At 43.0% G+C, this 18792-nt stretch overlaps 2 protein-coding genes across 2 annotated transcripts; one reads left to right on the forward strand and one right to left on the reverse strand.

Moving 5' to 3' along the window:
- Positions 1–2324: 2324 nt before the first annotated feature.
- Positions 2325–5283, reverse strand: LOC311051185 (band 3 anion exchange protein-like; the record flags this gene model as incomplete). The annotated part of the gene is made up of 1 exon (XM_084065600.1): positions 2325–5283. Exon 1 carries the CDS (start codon positions 5043–5045, stop codon positions 2325–2327), a length of 2721 nt encoding a protein of 906 aa, XP_083921726.1. The 5' UTR covers positions 5046–5283.
- A 1345-nt stretch (positions 5284–6628) lies between these two features.
- On the forward strand, positions 6629–18299 carry LOC311051200 (cytosolic sulfotransferase 2-like; the record flags this gene model as incomplete). The annotated part of the gene is made up of 8 exons (XM_084065636.1): positions 6629–6737; positions 8035–8175; positions 9123–9261; positions 9370–9470; positions 10061–10187; positions 17241–17338; positions 17480–17654; positions 18187–18299. Exons 2-8 carry the CDS (start codon positions 8035–8037, stop codon positions 18297–18299), a joined length of 894 nt encoding a protein of 297 aa, XP_083921762.1. The 5' UTR covers positions 6629–6737.
- Between the last annotated feature and the right edge of the window lie 493 nt (positions 18300–18792).

The following is an 18792-nucleotide window of genomic DNA, read 5'->3' on the forward strand; positions in this document are numbered from 1 at the left end:
TTATTTCCACTGTACAGTAAAATACTGTTGAGATCAAATGCATTCATCATAGTCAGTTATGTCATTGACATACACAAGTTTAACCTTAAGTTTGTATTACAATTGTATTGCTTTTAAGATAAAGAATATCAAATGATCCAGTGTATTTGTATTCTAATCGGATCATTAAAACAAAGGCTGCCTTTGTTCTTACTGTCATTGAGATCATCATTTATTCTGTAAGAGGATATTCTAGTTGGCAAAGCTTGTACTGATGGTAGATTAGCCTGTTGTTAATTGCAAACAAACAGTCATACAGAATATAAATGAGCTCACCTGAGATGCTCTCCTTCAGCCTCACCGTCTGCTTTATTGATTGAATACTTTATTTAGAAAGACATGGTAAAAGTACATGGAAGTACAATTCACAATACAATGTCCTCTAAACTGGATCGCTCATAAAAGCACTTGGCTTATTTAAATCCTGTGCACTCAAATCATGATGACATTTAAGAAGACATACAAATATACACTACTATGCAGAACGTCGTACTGGTATGAAAAACAAGAAATATGTACAATAGACAGTTTTAGGAGGAGGGGAGGGGGGAGGGGGTAGGTTAAGACTTTGACAGGGGCCAATTTGGAATTGCAGCCTCCTGAAGGTGATTCTTTAGGGCAGTTTTGAAAGTGAGTAGGGTTTTACACTCCTTTACTCTACTGGCATGCACGGTAAGGCAGAGCGGCAGGGTGTACAGCACGCCATTATCACCTTGGGTGAACATTTATTCAAAATCATGCCACACTGTTTATGTTAATCTTTCAACATCTTTCAATACTGGTTGTGGATTAACTCTGTAAACTACTTTGGTGTTGTTGACTCTAGTTGTGTTGATTAGATCCTCTCCAATAGAACAAACTGGTCCCAAAACAAACTGGTATTGGTAAGGCTACTTCTTGGCCTCAATCATACAACCCTGAGGGGCTGCTAATGTTATGTTGATTTTGTGTTGTTTCCCCCTGGCGGATCTGGGTTTACACAGACCGGGCCCCGCTGACAGGTGCCGCCCCGGCCCGTAGGAGTGCGTGCAATGACCATTATCACCCTCCACTCCTCCCGGCTTCCCTCCCCCCGAGCCAAACGAGCCAATTGTGTTTGTGTACTGTAGACGCTCGACAAAGCCGGAAGCACCACGGTGGATTCGAACCCACAACCTCCGTGGTGGGGGGTGCAGGGACTTTACCATTGCACCACCCGAGCGCCCTACTTGATCATACTACAGCATCACTCAAAAGCAGCACATCCACAAGCTTGAAAACCTTGCTTGTTGATCTGCTACTTTTGCTATTTTTGAATTTGGATCCTGAAAAGTGACAGTTTTGGACATAATGAGGTTTCTATCTGACAGAGACGCTATGTGAAAATAACCAGTCTACAAGCTCACAGCACTTTGCGATGTATTGTGAACTTGTGAGCCTGTGGATCGGCTTTTTTAACTGAATGTTTTCCCCAGAATAGTGGCGCTAGGGTTCAAGTGGTTCATGGTTTGTACATTTTTGACTACATTCGTTAGTGTTGATCTCTCTTGACTAGTATCTCTGTGTCACTCCACTCTTAAGTCAAACAACCTCGCCCACTCCTGGGTTTGATCCCTCTTTCGTATGTTTACATGTGTGTTCTTAGTACGTGTAAGTGATCTTCAAGTTCAGGGGGAAGTCGAAAGGCAATATTGGATGACTGACCTGATCACACATTGTCCTCGCTAGATTTGATTCAGTGCCTTTGGGAAAGGAAGGAGGTCAAGTGGACTAATACAACAACCAAAATAACCTAGCTACTTATCAAATGGTCATGAAATTCTTTCATTTTTGTCCTGTTTATTTCTAGCCATTGACACTTTGCTGTGTCACAGACATAGATGCATGTGTACCACTATGCGCCTTTTGTGACACTGCAGGCTGTTTCCTGGCCATGGATTGAGCAGCCTAGTCTAGGAAAGGTTGATCCGATCGACAGATCTCAAAATTGTATTTAAACTAGAATTAGTTTCAATCCATGTTCAGAAAACTGGCCCTATGATTTCTTTTAAAGGGTTATATATCTGTTTAATCTTTTTAGAGTGCTAGAATAATATTTTGAAAGGCAACAATAAAAACATTATTCTGGCACTCTATAGTATTATTATATACAAGACCTTACAATTTTTTTTAAATTGAACTTTGCATGTAGTCCTATATGATACCTTGTAAATGTTTGTCTTAGTTTACGTTTCCTTTTTCCATTCTAGTATGTCAGACAGATTTAAAAAAAAAAAAAAAAAATTGTATTTTGGTATTTTTATAGGCTACACATCCGCCTCATCTTCTTCGTCAAATTTCACGTTGGCATCATCGGCATCCAGACATTTCATCTCCAGTCGAGAGAATAAATTGCCAGTCATCGCCATACGCAGAGGTATGGTAAGAATGACAACAAATGGCAGCGCCAGAGAGAAGCTGCTCATCTTGACGGCCCAAAGAAGAGCGAGGCACAACAGCTGAATCACAGTGAAGAGATGCATCCGCATTGCCGACACCCTGGTGGCATAGGCAGTTGAAGGATGGTATTTCTTTGGTACAAAAAATAGAAGTATCCTGTCCCACATCTGGATTCCAAAGAGGGAGGTGACACCCATGTAGAGGAAGATTCCAAACAGGGCGGTCATGGGAATCAGCTTCAGTATGGGTTCCATGAAAATGGAAACACCAACCAGGATCGCCACGAGCAAGCCACTAATCCGTTGCTCAATCACCTTCTCAACCCCCTGCTTCGGGGCCGTGGCCATGACCGTGAGGGCGTTGGCATGGGTGACAGAACGCACAGTGGCAGCACTCAGCCAGGGCATTCCAAAAATAGAGAAGATGCCACCCATAGTGACCAGGATGAGCAGATCAAAATGGAATCCGGTTCCCTTGATCATCTTCTTCTCAGGCTTGCTCACAATCAGCGTAGTGATCTGGGACTCGACGAAGATGAGGATGAAGACTAGCAGGGCTGGTACAAAGCATAATGGCATCATATAGGTAGGGAATGTTTTGTCAAGTCCCATGGGGTTGATGAACCAACCTCTGGCATCAGGATTGGACACCTGAATACCTTTCGGCACGACCAGTTTCTGAGTGGAGGTTTCGTTGATAGTCATATCCACAGCGGCCGTTAAGAAAATGGCAATGGGGACTCCAAAATCTCCAATCAAGCTACGGGCCCAGTCAGGAAGGAAGTGACCCTGCTTGAACACACGTAGTGCGTATGCAATGGAGAAACAACCAAACATAAGGCACATAGACAGCAGGGCAGTGCTGGGGTATTCTATGTCAACTTTTACATCCATGGTTCCATTGCCACTGGTGTGATTGATGGTCTTTGTGATGAATGTTACTAGGGGATCTGTGCCATTTCTCTCTATAAAGCTATAGCTCAGGATCGGTGGATGGGTTTTGAAAATCTTAAAGAGTTTGCTGAAGGTCTCCAAGATGAAGATGAGCGAGATGAGGATTGAGAATATTTCCTGGGTGAAGCGAGAGAGGTATCGGACCAGAAAGCTTCCCTCCACAGCCACAACTATTATCACAATCACGATTAGCCACATTCCAACCCAGGCTCGACCCACGATGTACTCAATGCCTTGACTCTTGCAGAATTGGAAAAAAGCCTCCTCAAACACAAGCAGTGGTCCAGAGAAACCAATGATTAGCAGAGGTTGGGCAGCAATCAAACTGAAGATGATTCCCTGGATGCTGGTCGATACCATAAGCTCTGACACCCCCATCCAGCTTTCTGTTTTATCAGCCAGAAGTCCTCCGAAGGTGACAGCAGGGGACAGGGCAGCAAAGTAGATGAAGATGACAGCGGCCATAACCTGAGGGTTCAGGGCGTCTGTGTAATCACTGATGTAGTGGCGGTAACGACGCTTCACGTCTCTCACCATCCCACCAAAAGGATAACCCGTACGAGCAAGTGGATCCTCTCTGGGTTCCTCTGGGGCTTTCGCAGCTTTGACCCTGTCACCAAAGGCCAGCCGAGTGTTACATGGGCGGAGGCTGTCGCGGAGCAACTTCCGCTGGAAGTCGATGACTGGCGCCAGCATGGCCTGGTCTTGGATCTCAGTGGGGGGGATGACAATGCTGCAGTCCATGAAGTCAGCAATGGCGTTGGTCACGTCCTTTCCCGTCTGAGCCAGGTACGCCTCCAGACCAAACACCCAGTCAGCCATCAGGGCACCCATGGCGCGGCCACCCTCGTGGTAATCCAGCCCACTCTGACTGGGTCCCACCAGGACGAAGACGAAGCGAACAGGCACAGGAGCCTCGAGGGCAGACTGCATCACCACAGAGTCACTCAGCCTGACGAAGGCTACCGCTGGTTTCTCCAATGTGTCCAGGACGCCAGAGAGAACGATGGAGGCCTCCACTTTGTCAGAGTAGTCCCTCCTTTTGGTGACCGAAAAGGTTTGCATCTCAATGTCTCCTGGTTCAGTGCCGATCTGCCCTTCTTCAGTACCTTGGTCAGATTGACTGCGTCTCATCAGCAGAGCCCTCAGCACAGTGTCTCGATCACTGGCACGTATTTCGTTTTTGTTCAGCAGTTCATCAACAACCTTCTCAGCCACAGCAGACAGCGAGCTGGCATTCAGGTCCAGGATGATAGCACCTGTGCTCATGATCTTAAGGAGCTGCAGGACACTCTTGAAGGTGAGGTAGGAGATGTGCGAGGGGCTCCATTGTCCGGTAGTTGGGTTTAAGTTCTCCTCATTGCCAACCCAGCGGCCAGTCTCTTGCCAGGTGCTGCCCTGGAGCTCATTCAACTCCACATAGGCCTGAGCATCCCCTCTTGAGTTGGCGTTGGTGTTCAGGTTCAGGTAGGCCTCTGAGGCAGCGGGCAGGACGATGGTCTCGTCCGCCCTCCCCTGCTCGAGGTCATAGCTGTCTCTGTGGCCTGGTGGTGTCAGTCTTAGTGGAGAAGGGAAGGCTGACTCATTGTCTTCATATGACGAGTCACTGCCCCCAAAAGACAGATTGTTTTCCATTGGTGTGTTTCAGATGTGTATCGTCTTCCCATAAATTCTCAGCAACGGTTCAGCATTCCCTGCATGCAGGTACTCCCACCTGGTCTGCAGCGCTGGGGACAGGACGATCGCTGCGCTGTAAACGAAGGTCGTGCCAAACGATTGAGTGACCAAAAACTGATGAAGATGAGTACAGAGAACGAATGCCAGCAGAGGGAACACCCATTAGAAACTACGTTGACCTGAAAGGCCTGCACCCGACAACCCTCCATTTTCCTAGCGCCCTTTCGGGGACGACAACAAAGACAGAATTTAACCACAATACTTTGTCATGTATTATGAAAACATTTGTACTTGCATCATGCCCCCCACCCCCCATTTTCCTCCTTTAAATAAATAAACAAGAAAATGTGTATTGTGTTGTAGTATTTGATAGACAATGTGCAATGCAATGTGGATGTTATTTCCACTGTACAGTAAAATACTGTTGAGATCAAATGCATTCATCATAGTCAGTTATGTCATTGACATACACAAGTTTAACCTTAATTTTTTATTACAATTGTATTGCTTTTAAGATAAAGAATATCAAATTATCCAGTGTATTTGTATTCTAATCAGATCATTAAAACAAAGGCTGCCTTTGTTCTTGCTGTCATTGAGATCATCATTTATTCTGTAAGAGGATGTTCTATTTGGCAAAGCTTGTACTGATGGTAGTTTAGCCTGTTGTTAATTGCGAACCAACAGTCATACAGAATATAAATGAGCTCACCTGAGATGCTCTCCTTCAGCCTCACCGTCTTCTTGATTGATTGAATACTTTATTTAGAAAGACATGGTAAAAGTACATGGAAGTACAATTCACAATACAAGGTCCTCTAAACTGGATCGCTCATAAAAGCACTTATTGAAAATGAGATCCCCCTGCACTCAAATCATGATGACATTTAAGAAGACATACAAATATACACTACTATGCAGAACGTCGTACTGGTATGAAAAACAAGAAATATGTACAATAGACAGTTTTAGGAGGAGGGGAGGGGGGAGGATGTAGGTTAAGACTTTGCCAGGGGCCAATTTGGAATTGCAGCCTCCTGAAGGTGATTCTTTAGGGCAGTTTTGAAAGTGAGTAGGGTTTTCCACTCCTTTACTCTACTGGCATGCGCGGTAAGGCAGAGCGTCAGGGTGTACAGCACGCCATTGTCACCTTGGGTGAACTTTTATTCAAAATTATGCCACACTGTTTATGTTAATCTTTCAACATCTTTCAATAGTGGTTGTGGATTAACTCTGTAAACTACTTTGGTGTTGTTGACTCTAGTTGGTCCCAAAACAAACTGGTAAGGCTACTTCTTGGCCTCAATCATACAACCCTGAGGGGCTGCTAATGTTATGTTGATTTTGTGTTGTTTCCCCCTGGCGGATCCGGGTTTACACAGGCCGGGCCATGGCCTCGTTGGCCCCAATGACCGTACGCCTCTGGCGCATGCAGTCATCTTTGGGTGGTTCTGTGTGCGTACGCATGTGTGTAGTGTGTACATGTGTACTGCTTTTTCTGAGACTTCATCTCAGTGTGAACTGACTAAACTCATCGTCGGCTTGGTCTCACTTCTGCAACTCTAAGGAGTCACAAAACCCAACTCCGTGCTCTGCTGCCCAACGCTGTGCCATCGAGCTTGTAATCTTGGTCTCATCATCTGAAGCCTTGTGAGTTTGAGCCCATTATTTCATTATTGAACGATTGTATTCCCAAATTCTATGCATTTCTGTAATCGTTTTAAATCAACTTGTTGGCATTCTTTCTGTGTTAAAAGTGGATACATATACATGACCCTGTAAATTGCAGAACTCATATATAATAAGTGAACATAGTAAATATTGACATTGATATCAATGCTTGAGATTTTCATATTTTCATATCTCATATATGATAGTCTATCTATGCTGGAATTTTCAGCAGGGAGAGTTCTGGAGTTGTCTTGACAACCGAGTCAGCAATGAGATATGCATATTCAGTAATAACCAAGGGAGTTATGTGACTATATTGCCTTATTTTAAGAACATATGGTGCAAATTTAATATCCAGTTAAAGGGATATTTCACTTTCAAAAAAACTTTTGGTCATTTTATCGTCTAGTCAGGCCTTTGTGAGCCCCCCAGACAGTTTTTAAGTTACTCGATTCAGTATTAAGATATTTGATATTAATTTTATCAGACACGCCCCCTTCCTATACAAACCCATTGTAACTTCCAACTCTGGTTCTGGTGACTCATACCGCCCCCCTAATACGCGAGGGGGCCGTGTTTTTTCAATTACTTTTTTCATTTATTTTTAATATCTTTTTTGGAAAATAAAAAAAATGTATCTGAAAAACACGGCCCCCTCACGCATTAGGAGGGCAGGGTGAGTCACCAGAACCAAGGACGGGTGTTTTCGATGAATCTAACACGGTTAAAATGGAGTTTGAAGTTACAGTGAGTTTATATAGGAAGGGGCGTGTTTGATGAAATTAATATCAAATATCTAAATACTGAATCAAGCAAATTAAAAAATGTCTGGGGTGTTCACAAAGGCCTGAGTAGACGATAAAAATTACCAAAAGTGTTTTTGAAAGTGAAATATCCCTTTAAGAAACTAAATTTCCTAAACGCCTTGTGAATTTTACATTAACTGCTGGCGCAACTCTATCCAGTTGAGCAAAGATGTCTCCTTAGTATGTAAGAAATGTGGATAATTAACTCATCACCACAATGGAGCTTTTCTCTTGAATTAGTGCACTGCAATTATTTCTATTACTGCATTTGCTTCACTACTGTAATACCTAAATTATACCTACCTTTTCACTTTAATGTTAAAGTGTGTATATGTAATATTCACAAGATTAACAGAGTCAAGGCAATTATCTTAGTAACTTTGCTATAATGGTAAAAAAAACATTATGTATTTATTAGCAATGTGACAATGTGATTATATGTAACTGAAACTAGTATCTCACTCTCACAGATGGAGGTCCCAGTTCGACCCAAACTGTTTGATTTCCACGGTGTCTACATGACCAATATCTTCACTGATAACTGGGACAATGTACAGAACCTAAAAGCAAGAACAGATGATATTCTACTAGCTGGTTATCCCAAATCAGGTGTGTTTAGATGTACTGTATGAGGTCACTTAAAATAGTTTCTATCGTGTGGCTCTGTAAGATGTCTTACAAATGGGTCTGTCTATTTGTTTGACTGTCCGGGGTTGATCTCGCAAACCGTAGGACCGTTCAGTGCCACATTTCTTGTGCTCGCTGCCAAAAGAAGCACGCACATATGTTTTATTTTTTATTTGTATATATATATATATATATATATATATATATATATATATATATATATATATATATATATATATATATATATATATATATATATATATATATATACATATACATATATATATATATATATATACACATTTATATTATTATTATTTTTACAAATCTCTTTATTATTTTTTCAGACACATTTTTTTTTAATTACAATTATGTCAGCAGTGAAACAAAGAGGTCTGATTTTTATACATTTATATTATTATCATATTATATTACATTTATATATTTTTTTTTCTCCAAACATTTTAATATTGTGTAAAAGTCTATTTTCTTATGTAATACAATTCAAAAAGTGAAACGCTCATTTATTCTAGATTCATTGCGCATAAAGTGAAATATTTAAAACCTTTTTTTTCTTTTAATCTTGATGATTATGGCATACAGCTCATGAAAATCTAAAATCCATATCTGACTCTCATCTTCCTCTTAACAATAAAACACAGATTATCCATGGGGCATCTATTTTTCTCAACATTTTATTTGTTTGTAGCGAGGCATTGTGTTGCAGATAAAGTTGACACTGAAGGTGTACTTAGCTTGTATCATTTATCCACTCACTCACTCACTCACTCACTCACTCACTCACTCACAGACCCTCTCTCAGATGGCTTGGCCCCTAGGAGCCCCACCATAAAAAAAAAAACATCTGTTTGAAGAAAAAGAAAAAAACATAGATATATGACCATGATTTTATACCGTTCATTACAGGCAGTACATGGGGCGGGCCTCTAACATCCTTGACCTTCTGTATTTTGGCGAGACCTCTCCAGAACGTCAGACATTCATCCATCTCGATCTGAGAATACCCGTCCTGGAGATTAGTCTCTCTTGGACTACAGGTTGGATCCTCAGTATATTAATTCACAGTTTTACTGTACCTTTAACATCTGTAGGACTCTGAGCACATTTTCTGTTGTTGATTCGTTGCTTTCACTACACATCACCACCTTTGTTTGAAGGCGTGCAGATGATCGATAGACTGCCTACCACTCCTCGTATCATCAAAACTAATCTTCCAGTCCAGTTTCTGCCCAAGTCTTTCTGGGAGCAAAACTGCAAGGTAGAGTAAACACAACTTTTTCTAACATTTCAATTATGACTATTGGTACCAAAATGTGATGTTGGTGTATTAAGAGCTGCAGAAATGAAGCAACAGTTTAGTACTAATAAACCACGGATAAAATGATTACCACAAATAATATTCATAGTTTGCCTGGTTGTAGTTTGCCTGTGGTCCCCACATCAATGTTTTCTTCAGTTAACCCATTAAAACCTGGAAAGCATCTGTGTCATTTTAGATTTAAGTTATATTTTAACCACTTCAACGATTATTTTATACTTTGGCTATTCAAAAATAGCAGATATACAATCATGAAAATTTGTGCAAATCATTTTTTTAAGCAAACATTTTTACTCTAATCTCTGCTTCTGGAGGTCCCTGAAATAAAATATTTTGAGATGGGGGGGGGGGGGGGGGTCTGCTGCCAAATACATTTGGGAGGTCCTTGACATGGAAAGGTTTGAGAACCACTGACAAAGGAACATAAGTTTATCATAAAACTGTTAGGATTCAGATGACATTTGTAGAATCTGCCTCAGGTCTTGTGGGTTAAGTAGTGCAGACACAATTAGAGCTCTCCCATTCTGCAGGTTGTCTATGTGGCCCGCAACGCTAAGGACAGTGCCGTGTCCAGTTTCCATTTCGATCGCATGAACACGTCCAACCCAGTGCCTGGAGACTGGAGCAGCTACCATCAAAGATTCATGGAGGGAAAGGGTGAGTCCCTCTGGTTAAAGTGTTTTAGTATAAATGAGCCTGTTTTCCTTACGTTTCTGTTACGACCCCCTGTCTAGGGTAGGGGAGGTGACATAATAATGGAGGACAAAGTCGCTTTCAAAAATGAATTGTTTTTATTTCCTTTTTTTATGCAGAGATTTCAAACTCTTTTTGTCTTTTTTTCACCAGTGCCAAAGAACTTCAGGGTGCCGGTTTACATTTGTAAAAAGGCTGCCTAATAAAGAAAATTACCCCTAACCTAAACCTAACAAAAGAAAAATATACATTTACTAAACTTACTTACCTAACTAAAGAATATACAAAAACAAAGTGGTTTAACCAACAAAAAGACCAAACACCCCTACAAGGCGAGTGAATAACTAAATACAAGAAATAATGGAAGTGGACAAATAGTTACAAGATAATGCTTAACTCAAAATAATACTGGGCAAAAAGCAACAAGTTTAACTATAATTAAATTATAGATTAAACTAAGAAACTGAAAAGTATAACTGAAGGGCAAACAAAAGTAGCTAAAGAACAAACAAAATAACTGATTGAATCAAAAGTCACTAATGGACAAATGAACAAACAGAAGGCAAAGAAACAGAAACAAAACAAAACAGAACAGATCAGACCAGGCTACATGGGTTCGGGGAGACAGAGGGATTGAATCTCTGCAGCTCTTTCAAGTGAGAGCAACCAGTCCCCATGACAGACAGAGCAGAATGAGCTTTTGTAGGTGAGCTTCAGAGAACAGCCAGCCCTGGCTAGGGCGGAGACAAAGGGGCGACGAATGGGAGCAGGAGAACAGGGCCAGAGGCTGGACCTGTCAATCTGGACAGCTGGAAGGCAATCACTCACTCACTCATACCAGCACCACACCCAGACTCAGACTCACAGCTTCCACCACCACTCATGACCTTATATGGAACACAGAAAGACAACAATATAACACAAGCCACACATAGCACAGACATATACCAAAATATAACCACACATAATATAACCATACGGCTAGGGCCGTAACACCCCCCCCCTTAAAGAAAACCTCCCCCCCCAAAAAGAAGTTTCTTAAGCTGGGGCATAAACACGAGAAAGGGCATCTGCCAAGACATTATCAACTCCTTTCTTGTGACGAATCTCTAAGTTGAAATCCTGTACCAGTAATGACCATCGCATGAGCCTTTGATTCGAATTTTTCATCTGTCTCAGAAAAAACCAAAGGGTTATGATCAGTATAAACAACTACAGGCAATGGGCTAGATCCCACGTAAACCTCAAAAGATTGCAGAGCAAGCAATAAAGAGAGAGCCTCTTTCTCAATAGTACTGTAATTACTCTGAGGTGCATTAAATTTCTTTGAGAAATAACAGTTTGGATGGTCAATACCTACGTCATCCTCCTGCAGCAGTACTGCTCCGGCTCCACTTCCACTCGCATCCACCTCCAACTTAAAAGGCATTTTGAAGTTTGGGGCAGCCAGGACAGGAGTGCTGCAAAGAAGAGCCTTACAGGACTCAAAAGCATGCTGGCAAGCAGGCGACCAAACATAAGGCTTTTTCACACTGGTCAAACTGGTAAGGGGAGCAACTACATCAGCGAAATTTTTACAGAAGGCACGATAGTAGCTCGACATTCCTAGAAAACGGCGGAGACTACGGCGTGACGTAGGTACAGGGTAGTCCACTATGGCCTTGACCTTGGCATCAATGGCCCGAACTTGACCCTGACCTACCTCTTTTCCCAAATACGTAACGGTGGCACGACCAAATTCACACTTTGACAAATTTAGAGTCAGATTAGCGCCCGCCAACCTGCCGAAGATTAAACCAAGAGTGTGCATGTGCTCAGGCCACGTATCAGAAAAAACAACAACATCATCGAGGTACACCTCACAATTTTCCACCCCAGCTAACACATTGTGCATAAGCCGTTGGAACGTAGCAGGTGCATTACGGAGTCCGAATGGCATCACAGTATACTGATAGAGACCATCGGGGGTAACAAAGGCAGAGATATCTGAAGCACGAGCAGTTAAAGGGACCTGCCAGTACCCTTTAAGTAAATCAAGTTTTGTAACAAATTTAGCAGCACCAACACGGTCTACACAGTCCTCCATGCGAGGCAGAGGATACAAATCAGGTTTGGTAACATTATTTACCTTTCTGTAATCTGTGCAGAAGCGTTGACTGCCGTCAGATTTTGGCACGAGCAGACAAGGCGAACTCCATGCGCTAGAGCTGGGAATGGCAAGGCCATTATCTAGCAAATAATCAACCTCCTTCTTAAACAATGAGCGTTTAGTGGGATTTACCCGATAAGCATGTTGTTTAATGGGAGGATTCACACCTACTTCCACATCATGTGATAGGACAGTAGTGCGGGAAGGTATGTCTGAAAATAAAATGGGGTTATTTTCAATCAAACTAACTACGTCTGCTTGAGCCACAGAATCCAAGTGCTGCAAATAATCAGGCAGATTTTTCAGAATTTCAGAATTTTGCATCCGAGAGCCAGCCGAGCTCTTTGAACGCAAGCCATCACTCTCTGGGGAATATAGAGAAGGCACGACGGACACTACTGAGGCTACCGGGGTGGGTAGAACTGAAGGCGCAACACTCTCAGAACGATCAAAATAGGGTTTGAGCATATTAACATGGCACACTCTGGTTTTACTCCGGCGGTCTGGGGTCGCAACTACATAATCAGTATCACTAAGTTTTTTTTCTATGACATATGGGCCACAGAATTTAGCCTGAAGGGCCGAAGTGAGAAACGGGAGCAACATTAGCACCCTATCACCCACATTAAACTGGCGTGTCACCGATTTGCGATCAAAATGTTTTTTCATTTTCCCCTGGGACGCAGTCAATGCGCTGCGTGCGAGGTTACAGGCATTGTGCAGGCGGTCTCTGAATTTAGCTACATAATCCAACACATTTGAGGATGGAACAGTGGATTTCAATAGCAAGCGATCACGGAGCACCCGGAGAGGACCACGCACACTGTGCCCGAACACCAGCTCAGAAGGGCTAAAACCAAGTGACTCTTGTACACTTTCCCGCACGGCCATGAGCAGAAAAGGTAACCCCTCATCCCACGACTTGCCCGTCTCAGAACAGTACTTTTTCATCATTGACTTGAGCGTTTGATGGAACCGCTCAAGAGCGCCCTGAGATTCAGGATGATAAGCACTAGACTGTATGTGTTTAATGGACAAGGACGCGACAACCTGCGCGAAAACTTTAGAGGTGAAATTTGTTCCCCTGTCCGATTGAATGGACTTGGGTAAACCAAAAATAGAGAAAAAATTAACCAGAGCTTTTATTACAGTTTTGGCCTTTAATGTGCGCAATGGAATCGCCTCCGGATACCGAGTGGCAGCACACATTAAAGTCAACAAATACTGATGACCTGACTTCGTTTTGGGAAGTGGGCCAACACAGTCAATAATGATATGTTCGAAGGGCTCTCCCATCACCGGAATAGGTAATAAAGGAGCAGGAGGAATAACCTGGTTAGGCTTCCCCATCATTTGGCAAACATGACACGAACGGCAAAAATTTGACACATCAGATTTAAGCCCTGGCCAATAAAAATAACGCAAAATGCGGTGATACGTTTTACGAATACCTAAATGACCAGCCAAATTGTCATGTGCGAGACTAAGGACTTGAGAACGAAAAGGTTCAGGTACAACAACCTGCTGAACGGAGTTCCACCCGAGGTTGCCAGCGCCAGGCGGGAACCAATTGCGCAACAAAATGCCATCCACTACACTGTACGCACTCTGCGCATCTTGCGCATGAGCGGCCCCCCAGCAAACAGCGAGGGATGGGTCATTTTGCTGTGCCGAAACGAACGTGTCTTTATCGACATCAAACACAAATTCAGTCTTTATTGGCATCACATCAACCATCTTCTGCTTAACCATGGCGGCAGGAAGATTCACTGGTTGCTCAGAACACATAAAAGTGTCCTTCAAACTAATGTTCTCATCACAGCCCTTCCTTGCCTGTGCACGGGTCACAGCGCAGGCAGGGAACAATACAGAGGTGCCCATAGACTGATCCAAATCGATCACAGGATTCTCGACAATTTCCGGCGTTGGGAAAACTTTCTCCCCTGCCAAGTCATTGCCGAGAATTAACGAAACGCCGCCGACTGGTAACTGAGCGCGAGTACCCACCTGCACAAAACCGGAGACCAGGGGCGAACGCAAAAACACAGAGTGCAACGGAGCGCGTAATGAATTCATCTCCACCCCCAACAATAGAGCATCAGATCCACAAAAGGAATTATTCGAGAAAGGCAACACATCATATAACATGAGATTGTGACGCTCCCGTATCACGCAGGATTGTGATCGGTACCTGATCTTTATCCTGACCTGACAGGGACACTGAACCTTTCAAAAGGAAGGGTCCAAAACATTCCTCCATTTCATCCGACACAGGCGCCCCTGTGTCAGAGGAAAGTGGAGGAGGAATGGACCGAATGAACCCAACTGCTTTTGATTTTTTTGGACTCTGAGTTTCTTTTCGTTGTAGAGTGGGACATGCCGAAATGAGGTGACCCTTTTCATGACAATAGAAACAATCACGAGTCTCTGAACCAGAGACAACATTAGAACCAGAACGAGGCGGGCTTTTTGACACAGAAAACTTTTGATTCCCCCCCACTCTGCCGCCCATGGGATTGCGGCGTGCAGAGGGAGCAGAAAACACAGATCGGTGTGTCAAAATGAACTCATCGGCACACACCGCAGCTTTAACCACATTATCCACTTTCTGCTCGTTTAAGTAGACAACTATACGCTCAGGTAGACAGGATTTAAATTCCTCTAATAATACCAAATCACGAAGCTGGTGAATAGTCAATACCTTGTTTGCAGTGCACCATTTGTCAAATAAGACACTTTTCTCCCTGGAAAATTCTACATAAGTCTGGTTGGCAGTTTTCTCACAGGACCTGAACCTTTGGCGGTACGCCTCCGGCACTAACTCATATGCCCTTAGTATGGTTTCTTTTACCACCTCATATTTGCGGCTCTCCTCAACAGTTAAGGCTGCACACACATCCCGAGCTTTTCCCACTAATTTGCACTGCAGTAATAAACTCCACATGTTCTTTGGCCACTTCACCGTGGTTGCAATGCGTTCAAAAGTGTCAAAGTACGAATCGAGTTCTGTCTCTTTAAAGTGCGGTACCAAAGGAATATGCTTACTGATGTTGAAATCCTGAGAGCATCCCGAAATCCTGGGCTGGGGGGCAGGTGACCTGTCGAGCTCTGCGGCCCTGATGCGGAGTTGCATCAGCTCAACCTCCTTGGTTTTTGTTGCGAGTTCCACCTCTCGGAGGCGGAGGGCCAGCCCTAGACTATGTGAGTCCCCCCCAGCATTGGTACGAGCTATAAGCGGATCTATCTCTGAGTCCTGAGGTGAGACACTAGCCTCTCCTTCCTCAAGCTCAGTGAGCGCAGGGGAGCCTGTGTCAGCAGTCGCCTCCACATTCTCACCCGAACGCCCAGCCATATTCTCCGCCAGCCCGATGCTTACACGCTCTATGATCCCTTTTTCAGTAAGTTTTTCCTCTATATGAGACCTTAGTTCGGCCTTATTGGCACCCGATGGGACAGAAATTTTGAAGACTTTAGCAATCAAATTTAACTCAATTTTAGTGCATTTATCTAATTTGTCTAGAGTGGGAGAAGTTGGGAAAGTTAATGCAACCTCATCTGGTTCTACCGCGGACATTACAATTAATCAAATACTCTACCTAACCTGCCAACCAAAACAGACAACTGGAGCAAAGTTTTGACTACTCACCAGATCGAACGAAACCCAGAAGGACCTAACCAAACCCATGCAACCTGTTAAACGAACGAATTAAACCAAATTCAAATAATCCTCAAAAAAGGAATAAGTTTCAGGGGTAAACTTTTGAACCAAGCCGAGTCCCCAAATTATGTTATAATTTGGATCGATATTTTTTTATAATTTGGAACGGACGAGCCCCCAAATTATGTTACGACCCCCTGTCTAGGGTAGGGGAGGTGACATAATAATGGAGGACAAAGTCGCTTTCAAAAATGAATTGTTTTTATTTCCTTTTTTTATGCAGAGATTTCAAACTCTTTTTGTCTTTTTTTCACCAGTGCCAAAGAACTTCAGGGTGCCGGTTTACATTTGTAAAAAGGCTGCCTAATAAAGAAAATTACCCCTAACCTAAACCTAACAAAAGAAAAATATACATTTACTAAACTTACTTACCTAACTAAAGAATATACAAAAACAAAGTGGTTTAACCAACAAAAAGACCAAACACCCCTACAAGGCGAGTGAATAACTAAATACAAGAAATAATGGAAGTGGACAAATAGTTACAAGATAATGCTTAACTCAAAATAATACTGGGCAAAAAGCAACAAGTTTAACTATAATTAAATTATAGATTAAACTAAGAAACTGAAAAGTATAACTGAAGGGCAAACAAAAGTAGCTAAAGAACAAACAAAATAACTGATTGAATCAAAAGTCACTAATGGACAAATGAACAAACAGAAGGCAAAGAAACAGAAACAAAACAAAACAGAACAGATCAGACCAGGCTACATGGGTTCGGGGAGACAGAGGGATTGAATCTCTGCAGCTCTTTCAAGTGAGAGCAACCAGTCCCCATGACAGACAGAGCAGAATGAGCTTTTGTAGGTGAGCTTCAGAGAACAGCCAGCCCTGGCTAGGGCGGAGACAAAGGGGCGACGAATGGGAGCAGGAGAACAGGGCCAGAGGCTGGACCTGTCAATCTGGACAGCTGGAAGGCAATCACTCACTCACTCATACCAGCACCACACCCAGACTCAGACTCACAGCTTCCACCACCACTCATGACCTTATATGGAACACAGAAAGACAACAATATAACACAAGCCACACATAGCACAGACATATACCAAAATATAACCACACATAATATAACCATACGGCTAGGGCCGTAACAGTTTCACAGTGTAGAATGTCCTCTGATGTTTTGCTCTATCTGTGGTTTCAGTGTTGTTTGGACCATGGCATGATCATGTGACTGGCTGGTGGGAGAGGAAACAGAGTCATTCTAACCTTCTCTACATGTTCTATGAAGACCTGATCGAGGTGGTTAATTGTGTGTTGTGTGTGTGTGTGTGTGTGTGTGTGTGTGTGAGAGTGATTGTCTGTGTCACAGAGTGAGAGGGAGTATACATGACATGACAGTACATGTTGGAGATGTTGTGTGACAGCTGCTTTTGTTTCTAGGACACTGAACGAGAGATAGCGCGACTGTGTTCCTTTCTTGGTTTGTCTCGTTCAGCTGAGGAGAAGGAGAGAATCCGAGCGCAAGTGCAGTTTGACAATATGAAGGAAAACAAAATGGTCAACAAATCCACGGTCCCATTTTTGGATTTCAGCATCTCTCCCTTCATGAGGAAAGGTACAGAGAATGATTTTTATTGACATATGAGAGTAAATAGTTGGGGTGTACATAGAGGTAAAACCCTCGCCCTGCACCGCAGAGAATCAGGTAAAATTCCTAGTTCCTAATTCCTCCCACAAATGCAATTGGCAGTCTTCATGTGTGCCAGCAAGGGATTGTGTCCTTGTCAATGCACTAGTGATCTCTGCTGGCTGGTTGGGGCACCTGTTCAGTGGGGAAGGGATCTGGGGAAGATGAACCTGAAGGTCTGTGCGCCTATACGCTCTCCCAGTGAAACTCTTCACTGGACAGAAGCAGCTGGTGACTGACGTACTATATCAGAAGAGACGTGGTTGTCTACACGTTCCCCAGGCCAACACGGGTTGTGATTGAATAAATTGAGGAGAACATGCAGAGGAAGTGCAAAAAAGCGAGAAAACAAATATTACCCTCTGCTACAGTTAACGGTATAGAACAGTTCTTACTGTAGGTATTGTAGTTACCTAATGTACACAGTGCTTAATATACTTGTTGAACTCTGACTCCCCAGGAAAGGTTGGTGACTGGAAGAACCTTTTTACCATTGCCCAGAATGAAGAGTTTGATGAAGACTACAAGAAAAGGATGAAGAATCCCACGCTGCAATTCCGTTCTGAAGTGTAGCAAGGCTTAGGCATGCATCTCTGTGGTCAGGCGTGTGTCCAGGTGGTTGCCTTGGGGGGTACAGGCCACCCCTGTGCACAGCCCAGGTGCCATCCCATTACACATTTTGTGCATTTGGAAATACGCTCCGAAAGCTCTGGAATGGACCCGGAGTGCTCTCTCTTGGTCATTTGTAAAGTTGGAGCACCGGCGATTGAAAATTCACAGCACTGACTGACCAGAGTCTTAACACTTGTGACAAGACAACAACGGTCGGGTTTAGTTTCATTGCAAAATTAGATGGTTGTGGCTTCTTCTAGACTAGAGGCTATGTAAACACGTGTCTACGGTACCTCTAAAGAAACAGATTATAGCTAATAATCATCATGTTTATACATGAGATGAACGTTCATTTGAATGCATTTCAAAAGACGAAAATGGAAAATTAAACCGTTCATATAAATTATGCGATCTACAGTATGTCAACACCAGAACGCTCTGAAATCGGAGATTC

This window comes from Gymnoscopelus microlampas (genome assembly GCF_963454915.1).
Source record: "Gymnoscopelus microlampas genome assembly, chromosome: 9".
Classification (NCBI taxonomy): Eukaryota; Metazoa; Chordata; class Actinopteri; order Myctophiformes; family Myctophidae; genus Gymnoscopelus; species Gymnoscopelus microlampas.